This window comes from Oryctolagus cuniculus, chromosome 16 (assembly GCF_964237555.1).
Source record: "Oryctolagus cuniculus chromosome 16, mOryCun1.1, whole genome shotgun sequence".
Lineage (NCBI taxonomy): Eukaryota > Metazoa > Chordata > Mammalia > Lagomorpha > Leporidae > Oryctolagus > Oryctolagus cuniculus.
Genome location: NC_091447.1, coordinates 66,292,467 through 66,311,549, shown reverse-complemented (window position 1 = coordinate 66,311,549; position 19,083 = coordinate 66,292,467). Strand labels below are relative to the sequence as shown.

General features: G+C 64.9%; 1 protein-coding gene and 1 long non-coding RNA gene across 2 annotated transcripts; one reads left to right on the top strand and one right to left on the bottom strand.

Annotated features, from left to right (window-relative positions):
• Window positions 1-2,943: 2,943 nt before the first annotated feature.
• On the bottom strand, window positions 2,944-5,114 carry LOC138845701 (uncharacterized). Its single transcript, XR_011382897.1, has 2 exons — window positions 4,345-5,114; window positions 2,944-3,170 (listed from the first exon to the last, which is right to left on the bottom strand). It is a non-coding gene; the product is annotated as an uncharacterized lncRNA (long non-coding RNA).
• ATP13A1 (ATPase 13A1) lies at window positions 3,836-17,209 on the top strand. The gene is made up of 26 exons (XM_070059082.1): window positions 3,836-4,239; window positions 7,052-7,141; window positions 7,229-7,419; window positions 8,064-8,136; window positions 8,228-8,383; window positions 8,462-8,531; window positions 8,616-8,722; window positions 8,921-9,050; window positions 9,178-9,233; window positions 9,429-9,555; window positions 9,627-9,764; window positions 9,840-9,960; window positions 10,450-10,607; window positions 10,889-11,064; window positions 11,142-11,252; window positions 12,241-12,366; window positions 12,924-13,032; window positions 14,296-14,495; window positions 14,569-14,665; window positions 14,931-15,091; window positions 15,163-15,277; window positions 15,361-15,557; window positions 16,204-16,346; window positions 16,481-16,592; window positions 16,680-16,823; window positions 16,899-17,209. Exons 1-26 carry the CDS (start codon window positions 3,856-3,858, stop codon window positions 17,007-17,009), a joined length of 3,603 nt encoding a protein of 1,200 aa, XP_069915183.1. The 5' UTR covers window positions 3,836-3,855; the 3' UTR covers window positions 17,010-17,209.
• The last annotated feature ends 1,874 nt before the right edge of the window (window positions 17,210-19,083 follow it).

The following is a 19,083-nucleotide window of genomic DNA, read 5'->3' as shown; positions in this document are numbered from 1 at the left end:
TTTTTTTTTTTTTTTTTGACAGGCAGAGTGGACAGTGAGAGAGAGAGACAGAGAGAAAGGTCTTCCTTTGCCGTTGGTTCACCCTCCAATGGCCGCCGCGGCCAGCGCGCTGTGGCCGGCGCACCGCGCTGATCCGATGGCAGGAGCCAGGAGCCAGGTGCTTTTCCTGGTCTCCCATTGGGTGCAGGGCCCAAGCACTTGGGCCATCCTCCACTGCCCTCCCTGGCCACAGCAGAGAGCTGGCCTGGAAGAGGGGCAACCGGGACAGAATCCGGCGCCCCAACCGGGACTAGAACCCGGTATGCCGGCGCCGCTAGGCGGAGGATTAGCCTAGTGAGCCGCGGCGCCGGCCATTTGGGGACTTAACCAGCAAATGGATGACCTTTCTGTCTCTCCCTCTCAAATAAATAAGTGAATCTTAAAAAAAAAAAAAAAAGTTGGTCATTAAATTATTTTTCTTATTTTTTTAAGATTTTATTTGAGAGGTAGAGTTACAAAGAGAAGGAGAGAGAGAGAGAGAGAGAGAGAGAGAGAGAGAGGTCTTCCATCTGCTGGTTCACGCCCCAGTTGGCCGCAACGGCTGGCGCACCGCGCTGATATGAAGCCAGGAGCCAGGAGCTTCCTCAGGGTCTCCCACGCCGGTGCAGGAGCCCAAGTACTTGGGCCATCCTCCACTGCTTTCCCAGGTGCATTAGCAGGGAGCTGGGTCAGAAGTGGAGCAGCCGGGACTCGAATCAGTACCCATACAGGATGCTGGTGCTGCAGGCTGGGGCTTTAACCCACTGCACCACAGCCCTGGCCCCCATAAATAAAATCTTTTTAAAAAATAAAGCAGGGGCGTCAGTGCCGTGGCTCACTAGGCTAATCCTCTGCCTTGCGGCGCCGGCACACCGGGTTCTAGTCCCGGTTGGGGCGCCGGATTCTGTCCCGGTTGCCCCTCTTCCAGGCCAGCTCTCTGCTGTGGCCAGAGAGTGCAGTGGAAGATGGCCAAGTCCTTGGGCCCTGCACCCCATGGGAGACCAGGAGAAGCACCTGGCTCCTGCCATCGGATCAGTGTGGTGCGCCGGCCGCAGCGTGCCGGCCGCGGTGGCCATTGGAGGGTGAACCAATGGCAAAGGAAGACCTTTCTCTGTGTCTCTCTCTCTCACTATCCACGCTGCCTGTCAAAAAATAAATAAATAAATAAAAAATAAAGCAGGGGCAGCGGTGTGGGGTAGCAGGTGAAGTCCCCGCCTGCAGTGCCAGCATCCGAGTCCCGGCTCTCCACTTCCCATCCAGTTCCCTGCTGTGGCCTGGGAAAACAGTAGAAGGTGGCCCAAGTGCTTGGGCTGCTACAACCACATGGGAGACCCAGAAGAAGCTCCTGGCTCCTGGCTCTGGATCGGCGCAGCTCCAGCCGTTGCAGCCATCTGGGGAATGAACCAGCAGATGGAAGACCTCTCTCTCTGCCTCTCTGTAACGCTGCCTTTGAAATACAGAAATAATTTTTTTTTTTGACAGGCAGAGTGGACAGTGAGAGAGAGAGACAGAGAGAGAGAAAGGTCTTCCTTTTTGCCGTTGGTTCACCCTCCAATGGCCGCCGCAGCTGGCGCATCGTGCTGATCTGAAGCCAGGAGCCAGGTGCTTCTCCTGGTCTCCCATGGGGTGCAGGGCCCAAGCACTTGGGCCATCCTCCACTGCACTCCCGGGCCACAGCAGAGAGCTGGCCTGGAAGAGGGGCAACCGGGACAGAATCCGGCGCCCCGACCGGGACTAGAACCCAGTGTGCCGGCACCACAAGGCGGAGGATTAGCCTAGTGAGCCGCGGCGCCGGCCAAGAAATCAACTTCTATAAACAGAAATTAAAACCATTTTCCGTAAGAAAGAGAGTTTGCCCATATAGTGACACCCAGCTTGCTTCAGAAAGTTCCGGATCATGAACTTACAGACGCAAGTGACTGGCCAACACCTGTTCTAAAGCGAGCCTGGGGAGCGGGCGTTTGTGGCTTGTATCCCAAACTGGAAAGCCCGGGTGTGGCCGAGACTCCAGCCCCCTGGGGAGGCAGCAGGCAATGCCCCGAGTCCCGGGGTCCCTGCCACCCCCACGGGAGGCCTGGATGGAGTTCCCGGCTCCCAGCCCAGCTCTGGCTGTTGCAGCCATTTGCAAAGTGAGTGGGCAAAGATCCCGCCCTCTGTTGTTCTGCCTTTCACATAAATGAGTTAAACAAAAACAAAACAAAACCGTTACTAGGAAGTAAAAGCCACACTGCAAGGTTTTGGCTGTGAGGTTATTTGACTTGATGTCATCACCTTGGACGGACACCAAGAGTCGAAGGAGATGAACGGAAGGGAGTCGGCGATGAACCGAGCACATCCAGGCTGCAGAGTCTTAGTGGAAAAGAAACTGAAAGTGCAGACATCTACTGTGCAGTGAGACAGGAAGAAGCATGTTCTTATGGAACTGATCTTGTTAAATATCTGATTATTAATTCCTATTGCACTTACTGGTCTCCTTTCACAAAGTCTTTTTTTATTAAAGATTTTTATTTATTTATTTGAAAGAGTTACACAGAGAGAGCAGAGGCAGAGAGAGAGAGAGAGAGAGAGAGAGAGAGAGGTGTCTTCTGTCGGCTGGTTCACTCCCCCGTTGGCCACAATGGCTGGAGCTGCGCCGATCCAAACCCAGGAGCTTCCTCTGGGTCTCCCAGGTGGGTGCAGGGGCCCAAGGACTTGGGCCATCTTCCATTGCCTTCCCAGGCCACAGCAGAGAGCTGGATGGGAAGTGGAGCAGCAGCCAGGTCTCGAACCGGCGTCCCTATGGGATGCTGGCACTTCAGGCCAAGGCGTTAACCCGCTGCGGCACAGCGCCGCCGGCCCCTTTCACAAAGTCTTACTCTTATGCATCTTAATACACAACAGTATAGCCTGCAAAACGTAAATCCCCAATAAAAAACTTTAAAAGGAGCTCAGAAAATGTATTTATTTTTCAAAGACGTATTTGCTTATTCGAAAGGCAGAGAGAGAATCCTCTGTGCGCTGGTTCACTCCCCGCAGCCAGGGCTGGGCCAGGCCACGGCCAGGGGCCAGGAGCTCCGTCCAGGTCTCCGACGTGGGCAGCAGGGGCCACTGTCGCCGCTTCCCAGGCTCATTAGCAGGGAGCAGCCTGCGGCAGGTGCTGGTAGCTTTGCTCTCTGCGCCAGAACACCACCCCAGAAAAAAAAAATTAAAAACCATTTTTCTCATCTGATTATGAGGTTTTGTTCAAATAATAGCATGTGTGTATATATATATGTATAAAATTGTAAGTACACGCCCACTTTTAATTTCTCTGTCGTAGTAACGACTTCGCCTTGTGACGGGTCTCCGGTATATGCGATTGGCATCAGAACCCCCAAGCCCCAGTCTTCCCGGGACCTCCGAGACCCTGCCCTTTTGGCCCCGCCCCCGCACTAACCACGCCTCCACACCACGCCCCGCCCCCGAGAGCGCCGGCCCTTCGCTGATTGGGCGCGCAGAGCCCAGGCTCCGCCCCTCCTGGGACACCCGCGGCGTGGTGGTCGGGGAGAAGGGCTCGCTTCTTCCGGTCGGGGTTGTCATGGCGGCGCCCAGCCCGCCTGAGTCTTTTCCGGTCTAAGTCCGGCGTGGCAGCGCGGGCAGCCTTTCAGCCCTTTTCCGTCATGGTGGCGCCGTGCCTCTCTTTCCGGCCATGGCCCGTCATGGCGGCGCCCTGGGCAGCTACTTCCGGACTCAGCCTGCTGTGTCGCCCCGGCTCTCCGTAATCCCGGCTGGCATGGCGGCGCTCAGGGTGCCCCCGGAAGTAAAACCTCGGACGTGAGGCGGTGCCTCCGCCCGGAAGCGAGCGCGGCGCTGGGAAAGATGGCGGCGGCGGCGGCGGCGGTGGGCAACGCGGTGCCCTGCGGGGCCCGGGCCGGCGGGCAGCCCAAGCCCGGGCCGCAGCCGCGCACGCCCCTGGCCGCCGGGCCGGCGCTCATAGCCAGCGGCGACGAGCTGGTCGCCGCCGTGTGGCCGTACCGGCGGCTGGCTCCGCTGCGGCGGCTCACGGTGCTGCCGTTCGCGGGGCTGCTCTACCCGGCCTGGGTGGGCGCCGCAGCCTCGGGCTGCTGGGGTTGGGGCAGCAACTGGACGCAGGTCCCCGAGGCCGCGCTGCTCGTGCTCGCCACCATCTGCCTGACGCACGCGCTCACCGTCCTTTCGGGACACTGGTCCGTGCACGCGCACTGCGCGCTCACCTGCACCCCGGTAAGTGCGCGCGCACGAGCCGGACCCCCGGCAGCGTGGGGCGTCTCCGCGGGTCGCAGCTGCACCCTCCCTGCCAGGCCTGGGTCCCCGGCGGTGCCCTCTTACCTCCCGCTGCAGCCTGGAGCCGGACCCTGCAGCCGACTTGGCTGTGCGACCCCGGCGCGGTTTACTTCCTTCTCTGAAATGCCTTCCTGGTTTGGTTTCACCGGGGTTACGTTGCCGTGTGATGAGACTTGGTAGCGTTGTTGTCTTGCAAAACAGCCCTCCCTCCGGTCTCCGTCTCCCCCACCCCGGTACTCAGCTGGTGAGGTTAGAGACCTGTGCACCTGCGGGACTCGGCCCGAGGACCACATCCCGCCGCCCGGTGCTCAGCAGCCTTTCGGCGCTGCGAAGCTCACGGGCGTCAAACGCTGCGAGGAGCAGCAGGTGCTCCCGGGCCTGCGTCCCAGCGGCTTGGCGCGGGCGAGGGGCGCTCCGCCCATCTGCACCCTGAGGGTGCGTGGGATCCCGGGTCCCGAGTTCTGAATGAGAGCGCGCGGCCCCAGGAGGCGGCGGCCGGGTACCGCCCTGTGTCAGCAGGTGCCGGCCGGCGACCATGCTGCCCGCCTCTCTCTCTCTCGGCCTGCCTCGGCTGGCCCTGGTAGGTTTGGAGCCGAGGGTAGGGGGTCCCTTGCGACCTGCTTGCATGGAGGTGGAGGGGGGTGGGCCGTAGCCCACTGTGGCTGTGGCTCAAGCCATCGCTTTCTTCCCCGAGTGACTTTCTCCCCTCCGGTGGGACTTTGGTCAGTGTCATGAAAGCCCCCAGCTAGGAACAGGATGCAGGAGAGGGGTTGGGGGACCGTGGCTCTAGCTAGCTGAGCCCTGGGGCTGCTCACTTCCTTCCTGGGAGGGTGAGCCGGAAGGAGCTGAGCAGCCGGCAGCGCCCGTCTGCCCTCTGGGTTCCCCTGGGCCTGGTCTGTAACGGGAGAGCCCTAACAGGGCCAGCAGGGGAAGTAGCCCAGTGACACTGGCAGGGCGCCTGCCGTGGTACTTGGACTCCACGCCTTATCAGGGGCTCTGGTTACACACTCCGGGGCTTTGGCAAGTTCATGGCAGGCCAGGCATCTGGCGCCAGAGCGTGCGATGCTCCTTGGGACACCCACATCCTGCTTTGGAGGGCCTGGGTTCCTGCTCCCTGCTGACAGGGGCCGGTGGGGTGAAGTGGTTGAGTCCCTGCGGCCTGTGTGGTGTCTGGGGTGAGGGAGCCCCACAAGGAGTTCTGGGCTCCTGACATAGCCCAGGCTGCTGCGGGCATTTGGGGGGTGAGCCAGTGGATGAGAGATCTCCCCGTCTCTGCCTTCCAAATAAAATAAATAATCTTTTTAAAAATTAACATTATTTAAAAAGTTTGCAGAAAATGTGTGTTACCAAAATACTATGCATGGTGTGTGTGTGTGTGTGTCTGTTTTGTGTTTTTTGGTGGATACATGTGTTTATTTTTAAATATTTATTTATTTATTTGAAAGGCAGAGAGAGAGAGAGGTCTTCCATCCACTGGTTCACTCCCCAAATGGCTGCAACAGCCGGAGCTGGGCCAGGCCAAAGCCAGGAGCCTGGAGCTCCATCCAGGTCTCCCACGCGGGTGCAGGGGCCCAAGCACTTGGGCCATCCTCTGCTGCTTTCCCAGGTGCATTAGCAGAGAGCTGGACTGGAAATGGAGTAGCCGGGACTTGAACCCACGCCCATATGGAATCCCGGTACTGCAGGCAGCGGCTTTACCCGCTACGCCACAGCACCGGCCCCTATGCGTGGTTTTTAAAAAATGTTTTCACACCAAAATAAACTTTAGCCTTTGGTCCATTCCCCCAGCAAGTCTTAGAAGCACTTCTGTATCTTGTCGCTCTGTGCCTGCCTGATGGCCCACGAGCTCCCCGAGGGGTGGCGTTTGCCCCTGGGGTCCCGGCTGCAGTCCCTGACCCAGGCAGCAGGGGGTCAAGTGCAGCTCCCGGAACTGAGGGAGGCGCCGGGACGCACGAGGCAGAACCCACTTCCTCTGTGGCCTTAGCAGCTGATGCTAACAGGAGCTGCGTGCTGGCGCCACCGGGGAACTTCCGGTGAACCGTGCCCCCCCCCAAGGTGACATTTGAGCCCTGTCCCGAGGGTGGCTGAGGAGCCAGGGAGACGGACACGCCCAGGTGCTGGCTGAGGGCCAGACAGACCTTGAGCCCTAAGGAGGCAGCGAGGGGTGCCTGCGCAGTGCGCGTGTCCAGACCTCACATCTGGTTCCAGCTGCCTGCTGAGGTGCACCCTGGGAAGCGGCAGGTGAGGGCCCCAGTGCTTGGGCCCCCGCACCCACGTGGGAGACCCGGATGGAGCTCCAGGCTCCTGGCTTTGGGCTGGCCCAGCCCCGGCTGTTGTGGGGAGCACACCAGTGGGATAGAGAGCTCTGTCTGTCTCTCTTCTCTCTCTGCCTTTCAAATAAATGAAACGAGAGCGAGAGAGGTCAGCGAGAACACAGTTGGCTGGAGCAGCGGCAGAGCGGGGGCAGGAGGCCGGGTGGGCGGGGTCTCGGGCCTGGCCGCGGGGGTGGAGGGTGTGCCGGGTACTCCCTGCCATCCATCCTACCTGCGTTCCCGTCGCCTTCAGCGGGGCCCTGGGCGCTGACCGTGGCCCCCAGCCCTGATTCAGAGCCAGAGGCGCAGCCAGGGAGTGTCCTTTGTCCCAGGGGCCGCCCGGGAAGTGGCCGGGCCAGCACACGGCCACAGAGCTGCTGCGCCCAAAGCCTCCCCCGGGGGGCGCTGGAGGCCTCACCCGCTGCACTTTGCACCCGCAGGAGTACGACCCCCGCAAGGCGACCTTCGTGAAGGTGGTGCCGACCCCCAACAACGGCTCCACGGAGCTCGTGGCCCTGCACCGCGACGAGGTAGGGACGCCCCCCCCCCCCGGCCGCGGGGGCCTCCCACCCACCCCTGCCCCCCGCCCCCCGCCATGACCTCTCCTCCTCCCACAGGGCGAAGACGGCCTTGAGGTGCTGTCCTTCGAGTTCCAGAAGATCAAGTACTCGTATGACGCCCTGGAGAAGAAGCGGTTCGTGCCCGTGGCCTTCCCCGTGGCCCGCGCCTTCTCCTTCTACCAGGGCCACAGGGGCTTCCAGGAGGACGCCGAGATCCGCGCGGCCGAGAAGAAATTCGGGAGCAACAAGTGAGCCCTGGGCCCCCCGCACGCCCGGTCGGAGGGGTCCGCCCTGCCCCGCGAGCAGCGTGCGGAAAAGTGGGATTCAGCTTACTCAGCTGCCCACGAAAAGGGGTCTGAGATCCACGCGTAGGTTTTGTTTCTCCCCGACTCTGCCTTGCGTGAACCCTGGGAAACCCCTTGCCTCTCAGCACCTGGGGGCGGCAGCCTGGATGTTTGTGATCCAGCAAGTTCTCTCTCTCGCACTGGGTAGAGCAGCCGGTGTCGCCCGAGCCATGCCTGAAGAGGGGCAGGGCTGGGATTCAGAGCCCGTGAGGTGGCCACGGGGACAGCATGCGTGGCCTGGAGCCACCGCACTCCTCGGGGAGCCTCCTGGCTTAGTCGCTCTTCCCAGAGACCACAGGTACAAGAGCTGCAACCCTCGACCCACACAGAGGTGTGAGGTGCCTGTGCCCGTCGCCCCTGCCGGTCAGCAGCCCAGGTGGACGCTGCTTCTCCCGCCGCCCAGATGCCCGGGTCCTCATTTCCCACCGGGCCTGCCTGGGCGGCACCTGCTGGAAGCTTTGCCGGGGTCTGCCCGGGCTCTGGACACACACCGGAGGCCGGCGGCGTGCCTGGGGCGGGTGTTGGATGTGGCCTTTGATCTCTTGCAGGGCCGAGATGGTGGTGCCTGACTTCTCGGAGCTCTTCAAGGAGAGAGCCACGGCCCCTTTCTTTGTGTTCCAGGTACAGCAGTGGCCCCGGCCCCCACCGCACCGGGACGCGCGGGCGCCCTCTGGGGCCGGGTGGGCGGGGGCTGACGGCTGCTGTCCTGCAGGTGTTCTGCGTGGGGCTCTGGTGCCTGGATGAGTACTGGTACTACAGCGTCTTCACGCTGTCCATGCTGGTGGCCTTCGAGGCCTCCCTGGTGCAGCAGCAGATGCGGAACATGTCCGAGATCCGCAAGATGGGCAACAAGCCCCACGTGATCCAGGTGCGGGGGGCGCCGGCGTGGGGGCGGGCGCGGGCATGGCCTTGCCTGGGCTCCTGCCGACACACACGTTCTTCCCAGGTCTACCGAAGCCGCAAGTGGAGGCCCATCGCCAGCGACGAGATTGTTCCTGGGGACATCGTGTCCATAGGTGAGGCCCAGTCCCCGGCGGTGCCGTGCAGTCCATGCCTGGGCCGCAGGGCCTCAGGCTGAGCCCCTCGCCCCTGCCCTGCAGGCCGGTCCCCGCAGGAGAACCTGGTGCCGTGTGACGTGCTGCTGCTGCGAGGCCGCTGCATTGTGGACGAGGCCATGCTCACGGGGGAGTCGGTGCCGCAGATGAAGGTGCGGGGCCGGCTGGCACGGCCCTGAGTGGTTGAGGGGCTGGGGCGTCCGGGGTGCACTCGCGTGCCCTGAGAGGTCTGGGGGAGGCGAGCGCTGCAGGTGTGGAGGCGCCGGGCGGGAAGCCCCAGCCCCCGGAGGCCTGGGCTGAGAGGCAGGCAGGGTGGGGTGGCCGCCCGGCTTCACCGTGCCTCTCCCCAGGAGCCCATCGAGGACCTCAGCCCCGACCGCGTGCTGGACCTGCAGGCCGACTCCCGGCTCCACGTCATCTTCGGCGGCACCAAAGTGGTGCAGCACATCCCCCCGCAGAAGGCCTCCACGGGCCTGAAGCGTAGGTGCCTCGCGGCGCCGGGTGCCCTGGCCCCGCACCTCCCCACGTCCGTCCGCCCACCCACCCGCCCGCCGGCCGGCAAGTCGGGCGAGAGGCCTGAGTGACGGGCCTCTGCTTGTCTCCTCAGCGGTCGACAACGGGTGCGTGGCCTACGTCCTGCGGACCGGATTCAACACGTCCCAGGTGCGTGGTGGGCGTGCACGCTCGGGCCCCCAGACCCCAGGACAGCCACTGCCCAGGTTCCTCCCGGCGGCCGGCGTGCGGCCCTTGGCTTCCTTGCCCCGCGCCCGCAGGTCTCTGCGCCGGCCCTGTGGTTCCCGGACGGCCCGGCTGCGCGGGCTGCAGGGCTGTGTCACGGCTCCCCCCCCACCCCCCCAGGGCAAGCTGCTGCGTACCATCCTCTTCGGGGTGAAGCGCGTGACCGCCAACAACCTGGAGACCTTCATCTTCATCCTCTTCCTCCTCGTCTTCGCCATCGCCGCAGCCGCCTACGTGTGGATCGAAGGTGAGCGGAGGCCCCCCCCCCCCGCGCCCCGCGCCCTGCGCCGTGCCCGGCTCAAGGCCCCGCCTCCCCAGGCACCAAGGACCCCAGCCGGAGCCGCTACAAGCTCTTCCTGGAGTGCACGCTGATCCTCACCTCGGTCGTGCCCCCCGAGCTGCCCATCGAGCTGTCCCTGGCCGTCAACACCTCCCTCATCGCCCTGGCCAAGCTCTGTGAGTGCTGCGGTGGGCGGCGCCGGCGGGCGGGGCCCCGCTGGCCTCTGACCCGCCCCTCCCCCCCCCCCCCAGACATGTACTGCACGGAGCCCTTCCGGATCCCCTTCGCCGGGAAGGTGGAGGTGTGCTGCTTCGACAAGACCGGCACTCTGACCAGCGACAGCCTCGTGGTGCGCGGAGTGGCCGGGCTGAGGTGACCGGCGGGGCCTGGGCCATGGCGGGGCACCCGGCGCGGGGCTGTCCGAGCCCTGCCTCCAGCGTCCGTTCCCTGGGACTGCCCAGCGGGGCCTTGGATGAGGGGTGGGGCGGTGTGGGGGCTCAGCCCGATCCCAGAGCGGTCCACCCCCGGCTTCCCCACTGCCACGCCGGCTGTGAGACCCCAGGAACAGGGCGTGACCTCGGGGGGCTTCTGTGGGGCCAGTGTGGGCCTCGTGAAGATCTAGATGCAGCCCCCACCCCCACCCCCATGCCTGCTGCCATGCTTCTCCACCTTGTGGCCCCACCCCCACGCCTGCTGCCACGCTCCCTCCACCTTGTGGCCCCACCCCCACGCCTGCTGCCACGCTCCCTCCACCTTGTGGCCCCACCCCCACGCTTGCTGCCACGCTCCCTCTACCGTGTGGCCCCACCCCCACGCCTGCTGCCACGCTCCCTCCACCGTGTGGCCCGCCTGTGCTTGCAGAGACGGGAAGGAGGTGACACCCGTGTCCAGCATCCCCGTGGAGACGCACCGGGCCCTGGCCTCCTGCCATTCCCTCATGCAGCTGGACGACGGCACCCTTGTGGGTGACCCCCTCGAGAAGGCCATGCTGACGGCTGTGGACTGGACGTTGACCAAAGGTGAGGGGCTGGAGCCTCAGGCCCGGTGTGGGTGGGCTGCTGGCTTTCCTGGGCCTGCGACTCTCGGGACCCCACACGAGAAGACACGGGGCCACATCCTCGGGCGTCCCCGCTGGGTCCTGTCTGAGGCTGTGGGGCCAGGGTCCTCCGAGCCCGGGTCTCCCAGCTCAGATTCCCCTCAGGCAGGCTCTGGGGCAGGGGTGGGGCTGGGGAGGGGAGGGGAGGGGCTTGGCCGCGGCGCGGGGGCAACCCCCCTCAGGACTGTGCTTATTTGTTTCCAGATGAGAAAGTATTCCCCCGAAGTATTAAAACTCAGGGGCTGAAAATTCACCAGCGCTTTCATTTTGCCAGTGCCCTAAAGCGAATGTCCGTGCTCGCCTCCTACGAGAAGCTGGGCTCCACCGACCTCTGCTACATCGCGGCCGTGAAGGGCGCCCCCGAAACCCTGCACCCCATGGTGAGCGGCCTGACCGGGCTGGGAGGGAGGCGGGGGGCGCGGGCAGCCGGTGACGGCCCCTCCGTCGTTCCCTGCAGTTCGCCCAGTGCCCGGCCGACTACCACCACATCCACACCGAGATCTCCCGGGAAGGAGCCCGCGTCCTGGCGCTGGGGTACAAGGAGCTCGGGCACCTCACCCACCAGCAGGTGCGGCGGGCCCCACCCCCACACAACAAGCTCCTGCCCCCCCGGGGCCCCCCGTCCGAGCAGCACCACCCTGAGGGGTCCCGGTTTCTTCCTCCCCTCCCGCTTGCATTTTTCTTTTTTCTTTTTTTTTTTGAAGATTTATTTGTTAATGTGAAAGGCAGAGTTATAGAGTGGCAGGGGCAATGAGAGAGAGAGAGGTCCTCCATCCATTGGTTCACTCCCCAGATGGCTGCAACCGCCATAGCTGGGCCTGTCTGAAGCCAGGAGCTTCTTCCAGGTCTCCCACGTGGGTGCAAGGGCCCAAGGACTTGGGCCATCCTCCACTGCTTTCCCAGGCCATAGCAGAGAGCTGGACTGGAAGTGGAGCAGCCGGGACTCGAACTGGCACCCACATGGGATGTTGGCACTGCAGGTGGTGGCTTTACCCACTACGCCACAGCGCCGCCCCGAGAGCGCATCTCCCTCAGGAGGTGTCTTGGCGTCCCTGGTCCTTGGTCCTGGCCTGGCTGAGCACCTGGACCCACAGGGTCCTGTGGCACCCTCAGCACCCTCAGCCTGTGGCCGCCTGTATCTGCCCCTCCCCCTACTCCCACCTCAGCCACGAGGTCCTCCTAGAACTTACCATCTGGCCCTGGTACGCGCTTGGAGTCCGAGGCCAGGTCGAGGCTCCCGTTCCCTGCCTGGTTCCCTGGCCCCTGCTCCCTGGTGGCCAGGCTCCCTCCTTCACGGTGGCCATCTCTAAGCCACCATCTGGCTTCCCGCTGAAGGGTCATCCACTCGGGGCAGGGGTTTGCCCAGTCCTGGCCTCTCACGGAGGAGGGCCCCACGTCTCTTAGGCCGACCCCAAGCAAGGGGCTCTGTGACACGCCCGTGTCCACAGCCAGGAGCCCCGCGCTGCCCTCCCTGGCTTGTCAACCTGTCCCCACCCAGCGCCAGTGCTGGCCCCCAGGAGGGACAGCCGCTGAGGGCCCCATCCGTGTGTCCTCAGGCCCGGGAGGTCAAGCGGGAGGCCCTGGAGTGCAGCCTCAAGTTCGTGGGCTTCATCGTGGTCTCCTGCCCGCTCAAGTCTGACTCCAAGGCCGTGATCCGCGAGATTCAGAATGCGTCCCACCGGGTACGGGGCGGGGCCTGGGCCCGCTGCACGCACGGGTGGCAGCAGAGGCCGATGCCAGCTCTGCAGAGGGGAGGAGGCTGGATTTGGGCTCAGGGTGACGGCAGCTGGGGCCTGCATGGCGTTCGGCGTCCTGGGAGCCGGGTGGTTCTCCCTGCTCCCTCAGGCTGCCCAGATCAGTGGGTGTGGCCAGCGCTGTGTCCTGGTGGCCTTTGTCTGCCTGTCTGTCTCTGGTGGTTTGGTTTTCTATGTTCGGATTTGGCCTGCTTTTAGGGGGCGGAGGAGAGTGTGCACACACCCCCCACCCCACCGCACCCCCCATGGCAGCTACCAAGCCGGGAGGGTCCATAGCGGAGCTGGCTCAGAATCTGGATTACAAACAGGAACATCCCTGACTTGTGTGTAAACGCTTGGCCGTCGCCTGTGGAAACCCACTGGGGTCTCCCCAGAGGGCTGAGACCGCCCCCCGCCCCGGCCTTCCTCGGGAGGAGACTGGTGGGGCGACCGCGTCTCCTGCCGGGCCCGCCCCGCTGAGCCTCCCCTCCGCCGTCTGCCCCCAGGTGGTCATGATCACAGGGGACAACCCGCTGACTGCGTGCCACGTGGCCCAGGAGCTGCACTTCATCGAGAAGGCGCACACGCTCATCCTGCACCCGCCCTCCGAGAAAGGTCAGCCCCGCCCGGGCAGCCCCCACCAGCAGCAGGGCCGGGCGCTCACCGGTGTGACCGAAGGAGGTGACGCGGTCAGGCCAGCTTGGGGTCCCTGCGTGCTCCCTGCAGGAGCCCTCTGACCGTGCTTGCTCGGCCCAGCAGCCGAGGACGCACAGTGTGCCCGGGGCTCCTGTGGTCAGACCCCTGGCCAAGGGCTCGGTGTGTCACACCTGTACCTCCCCCCGGAGGAGGACGCCGACTCCCGAGCCAGCTGTGGCACACTGGGAAACGGGCTCAGAGCGGATGGACCTGCCTGGGTCACTCGGTATCACCAGGGCTCGGGACCTGGACCCAGAGCTCCCGGCCCCTCCCGAGTGACCACATGGAGCCGTATGGAGCAAGGGCTTCCCAGGGCCACAGGGTGGTGGATGCGGCCTAGCCGGGGTGGCTTCTAGAACCTTCTGGGAATTCGGTCACCATCTTGCATCTGTGCTGTTGGTCCCAGTTCTCCCTGTAACTCCAGCCCCAGGTGCTGGACTCTTTGAGGGGCAGGGGGTGTGGCGGGAACGATCGGACCCCTGGCTGACCAGAGCTGCTGGCAGGAAGCAGCTAGGCTGAGGCCCAGTGAGAGTTTCCTCCCCTGCCTGGGAGAGAGGTCAGGCCCCCAGCTGGGGCCAGCTGGTGAGAACTGGGAGTAGTCAGGAGGCCCAGCCTCAGGAGGGCAGCCGGCAGGTGCTCCGCGCGGCTGCGACTCCGTGTTGGGGACCTTAGGTGTGACAGAGCTGGCCGCTGTCTTCCAGGCTGGCCCACTGTGCTCTCAGGCCCTGGTTCTGTTTCCCATCTCTGCCCCTGGGCTTCTGTGCACGCGGTGTGCAACGCCCAGGCCAGGGCTCGGTGCAGGGAGGCTGTGAAGACCGCGGGCACGGGCAGGGGCCCAGGCCTGAGTGGACAAGGGTCAGTCTGCTCTTGTGACTGTAGGGGACATGCCTGAGAGGAGCCACTTAGGAGGGCAGGACGCTCACTCCGCCCGCAGCTGGGGGTACACAGCCCCCTCTGGTGGCCTCGTTAGTGTGGTGTCTGGCGGAGGCTGGCGGGCAGAGTGTGTGGGGAGAGGTGGTGTGGCTGGCCAGGGAGCAGAGGCGCAGGGACGTGCTCCCGGTCTGCCCACCACACCGATTCCGTCGGGGGCTGCAGCGTGGCCCGGCTCGGACTCCAGGACCGACCAGACGGTTAGCAGAACGTCGCCGGGGCCGAGTCTGATCCTGGACACCCACCCCGCAGGCCGGCCGTGTGAGTGGCGCTCCATCGATGGCAGCATCGTGCTGCCGCTGGGCCCGGGCTCCCCGAAGGCGCTGACCATGGAGCACGCGCTCTGCCTCACCGGGGATGGGCTGGCGCACCTGCAGGCCACCGCCCCCCAGCTGCTGCTCCGCCTCATCCCCCACGTGCAGGTGTTCGCCCGCGTGGCTCCCAAGCAAAAGGTAGAGGCGGGGCCTGGGGGAGGGGCCCTGGGGTGGGCGCGCAGCCCCCTCTCAGCCCCTGCCCACCACGCAGGAGTTTGTCATCACCAGCCTGAAGGAGCTGGGCTATGTGACCCTCATGTGCGGGGATGGCACCAACGACGTGGGCGCCCTGAAGCACGCGGACGTTGGTGAGCCGGCGGGTGGGGGCGAGGCAGACCCTGCCCTTCCCCGGGGTCACTGACTGCTGGGCGGGGCTGTGGCGCGTGCTCTCTGCGCCCCTGGTGTGATGCAGGAGCCGCCAGCCGCCCTGGGCACGTACCTTGGCACCAGGCACTGTGGGAGCAGGGTCTGCCGTGCAGTTGGTTGCTTTGTTTTCTTAAGTCGTTTGTAGAAAAGGAAACGGACAATGGGAGGGCAGGCGAGGGGGCGGCTTCTGAGACTTCTCACCCCTAGGTGTGGCGCTCCTGGCCAACGCCCCCGAGCGGGTGGTGGAGCGGCGACGGCGGCCCCGGGACAGCCCGATCCTGAGCAGTGGCGGCGGCAGGGCCACCTCCAGGATGGCCAAGCAGAGGTCGGGGCTCCCGCCCCCCGAGGAGCAGCTGGCCTCCCAGAAGGTGGGTCCTGGGGGGCAGCCGCCACCGGCACCCCGTCCTGGCCGGCGCTGACCCCTGCCGCCCGCCCGCAGGACCGCCTGAGCCAGGTGCTGCGTGACCTGGAGGACGAGAGCACGCCCATCGTGAAGCTGGGGGACGCCAGCATCGCCGCGCCCTTCACCTCGAAGCTCTCGTCCATCCAGTGCAGTGAGTCCCCGCGCCACCCCGCGCCCCCGCCCGCCCGCCCCTGCCTGGCCGCCCGCCCACTCCCATCCCCCCCCACCCCGCAGTCTGCCACGTGATCAAGCAGGGCCGCTGCACGCTGGTGACCACGCTGCAGATGTTCAAGATCCTGGCGCTCAACGCCCTCATCCTGGCCTACAGCCAGAGCGTGCTCTACCTGGAGGGCGTCAAGTTCAGCGACTTCCAGGCCACACTGCAGGGGCTGCTGCTGGCCGGCTGCTTCCTCTTCATCTCCCGATCCAAGGTGAGCGAGGGCGAGGGGCCGCCGGGGCTGCCGTTGCGCTCGCTGCCCCGTGGCCCCGCGCGTCCTCCCCTCCTGGGAGTGCTCATCCCCTCGGTGCAGACGGGGGTCCGGGACCCGAGGGGTGGCCTGCCTGGGAAGGGCACGGGAGGCCAGGGAGCTCTAGGGCCAGCGCCGCCCACAGGCAAGCCCAGGTGTGCGTTGCCGTGGCAACAGCGGGTGCTCCCGGACTGTGCAGGGCGGCCTCCTGGGCCCACGGAGAGGGTGTGGGTGCTAATGTTCAGGCTGACGCGGGAGGAAGAGGGCGCAGGCGGCCAGGGACTGGGCCCAGGGGCCCCAGACAGGTGTGGGCTGCAGCAGAGGTCTCAGGAGCTCGAGGTTGGGCCCCAGGGAGGGCTTTGGGGTCATCCTGGGGTAGCAGGAAGGGGCTGGTGTGGGCCAGGCAGGGCGGGGTCTGCTGTATGATTTGAGGCGGTCGTGGCTGCGGGGAGAGTGTAGTCGGGATCCCAGGCCGGAGCAGGAGGGACGGCGGGGTCCCAGGCCGGAGCAGGAGGGGACGGCGGGGCTGCAAGCGGCCTCCCAGGCGGCTGGGCTGTCCCTGGCTGCTGGGCGGGCGCCGTGACCCCACCCCCACGCCTGTGCCCCGCAGCCCCTCAAGACCCTGTCCCGAGAGCGGCCCCTGCCCAACATCTTCAACCTGTACACGATCCTGACGGTGATGTTCCAGTTCTTGGTGCACTTCCTCAGCCTCGTGTACCTGTACAGAGAGGCCCAGGCCCGGAGCCCGGAGAAGTGAGTGCCGGCCCCAGGAGGGGCGGCCCCGTGGCCGTGGGAGCCTCCGGGTCCTTTGCAGTGGCGGGGCAGGTGCGGGCGCGGGCACGTGCGCAGGGCAAGGGCCCACTCCCCTCCCCCTCCCCCGTGTGCAGGCAGGAGCAGTTCGTGGACCTGTACAAGGAGTTCGAGCCGAGCCTGGTGAACAGCACCGTGTACATCATGGCCATGGCCATGCAGATGGCCACCTTTGCCATCAACTACAAGGTAAGGCCCGCCCCCGGCCCCGCCCCGCCCCCGGCCCCGCCCCACCCTGCCGCACTCACAGATCCACCCTGGCCCTGGGTTCCGCAGGGCCCGCCCTTCATGGAGAGCCTGCCCGAGAACAAGCCGCTGGTGTGGAGCCTGGCCCTGTCGCTGCTGGCCATCATCGGCCTGCTCCTCGGCTCCTCGCCGGACTTCAACAGCCAGTTCGGCCTCGTGGACATCCCTGTGGAGGTGAGTGGGCCCGTGGGGGCGACCCCGAGGCCCAGCCGCAGGTCCCGCGCTCACCAGCCCTCTCTGCCCCCGCAGTTCAAGCTGGTCATCGCCAAGGTCCTGCTCCTGGACTTCTGCCTGGCGCTGCTGGCCGACCGCGTCCTGCAGTGCCTGCTGGGGACCCCGAAGCTGAAAGTGCCTTCCTGAGCCGGGGGTCGCAGCACCCACTGCCCAGCCTGACCCCCCCCCGGGAGGGAACACTGCCCCCCACACCCCACGGCGAGGCTGCCTGCCCGGCCTCACCCTCGGAAGACTGAGCCGGATGCCCATGGCCGGCTGCCGGCCTGGCTGCTGGAGCCTGCCCCAGGCCGGCACCTTTGGTAAATAAAGAAGCACCCAAGGTTTTAGGAAGCCTCCGTGTGTCTGTGCCCCCCCCCCCACCAGGGGACCACTGGGGGTCAGGTGCTCGCCGAGGACAGGCCGTGGGACACTGCCGACCGCGACTCCATCTGGCCCATGCGGCCTCGGCGTGTCAGGCCTCTGTGCAGCGTGCACGCCCACCCCACGCCCCGGCACTGGGAGGACCCCAGCGTCTGGTGCTTCCCCCCCTTCTGTCCGAGCCCCTGTCCCCGAGGTGCCTGACGCAAGAACACTCATGCGCTGGGCGCGTGTCTCGGGGTCGGTCTGTGTGGCTTTCCCGTGTGTCCGAGTGCCGCACTGGGCAGATCATAAAGGAGACGGTCTGGGGGCGGGCATCGGGCACAGCGAAGACCTTGCTTGGGATGCGTGCGCCCCACAAGTGCCTGGGTTGGGTCCCAGCTCTGTACCAAATTCCAGCTTCCTGGGAGGGAGTTCAAGTGCCTGGGTCTCTGCCGTGCCCGGGGAGACTGGGATGGGTCCCGGCTCTGGGCCTTGGCCTGGCTCAGCCACGGTTGGCAGGCGTTTGAGGAGTGAACCAGCAGATGGGAGAGCTCGCTCTCCTCCCCCTTTTGAATAAAGTGATAAGAGCTAGCTCAGCTCGCGGTTCCGGAGGACGAGGGTCGGGAAGCCATTGCTTCCAGGGTGCTGAAGCCACACGGGGTCTCCCCCGACTCCAAGCCTGGGGCACAGCCACGGAAGCCCCCTTAATCCCGGTCACCTCCCAGAGGCCTCAGGGCTCCGGGTATTAAGCTGTGACCCGAGTTTTAGGGGATAGACCACAACCTCGACCTAGGCCGGCGCCGTCTCCCAGCTCAGGCAGCAGGCATGGCCCTGGTTCTGGAAGCTTCCTCTCCAAGCAGTCCACAGGCTGGGGCCTTGGGCTCAGTGCTTGGGACGCCCCAGGCTGCTGACGCCAGCCCGCTTCTGCCAGTGCAGGCCCACGGGCTGGGTCCCTGCCAGCCACACGGGAGACCCAGGGGGAGTTCCTGGCTCCAGCGTTGTTGGAATTTGGGGAGGGCGCTCGCTCTCTCTGCCTCTCAGAGAATTCGGAAATTTTATCTGAAGAGGGCTGGGCTGCTCAGCCTGGAGGGCCGGCTGTGAAGATTTCTAAAGCCGCATGAACCTCACGAAGCGCTAACAGCGTTGTGAGTGCACTTTAAAGCCTTTACCAGGTGCTTGTTAAAGATTTACTTACCCAGGCCGGCGCCGCGGCTCACTTGGCTAATCTGCCTGTGGCGCCGGCACCCCGGGTTCTAGTACCGGTTGCCCCTCTTCCAGTCCAGCTCTCTGCTGTGGCCCCGGAGGGCAGTGGAGGATGGCCCAAGTGCTTGGGCCCTGCACCCGCGTGGGAGACCAGGAGGAAGCGCCTGGCTCCTGGCTTCGGATCGGTGCAGCGTGCCAGCCATGGCGGCCATTCGGGGGATGAACCAACGGAAGGAAGACCTTTCTCTCTGTCTGTCTCTCTCACTGTCTAACTCTGCCTGTCAAATAAAAAATAATAATAATAATAATAAAGGATTTACTTACCTGAAAAGCAAAGTGACAGAGTAAGGAAGAGACAAGGAAATCTTCCACCTGCTGGCTTATTTGTCAAACGGTTACAGAAACCGGGAGCTAGGGACACCCATCCAGGTCTCCTGTGTGGGTGGTGGTGCATCTACCTTCCTGGGCACAGCAAGGGAGCTGCATTGGAAGCCGAGCAGCCTGGACTGGAACTGGGGCTCGGATATGGGATGCCGGGGTTGTGAGTGGCCGCTGTGAGGTGCATTTTATGACAAGATGGCTTGGAGCAGCCCCTAGACCTGAGCTGCTGAAAATGCCTCTTTCTGTCCATCCCCTGCCTGCTCCCTCCATGCTGACC

What these genes read in the sequence shown, in the direction of transcription:
- ATP13A1 (XM_070059082.1), top strand. Translation starts at nt 3,856, where the DNA reads ATGGCGGCGGCGGCGGCGGCGGTGGGCAACGCGGTGCCCTGCGGGGCC. An exon ending in GGCCTCCACGGGCCTGAAGC is followed by an intron (nt 9,051 to 9,177) that starts GTAGGTGCCTCG and finishes TTGTCTCCTCAG; the next exon opens with CGGTCGACAACGGGTGCGTG. An exon ending in CCTGAAGCACGCGGACGTTG is followed by an intron (nt 14,666 to 14,930) that starts GTGAGCCGGCGG and finishes TCTCACCCCTAG; the next exon opens with GTGTGGCGCTCCTGGCCAAC.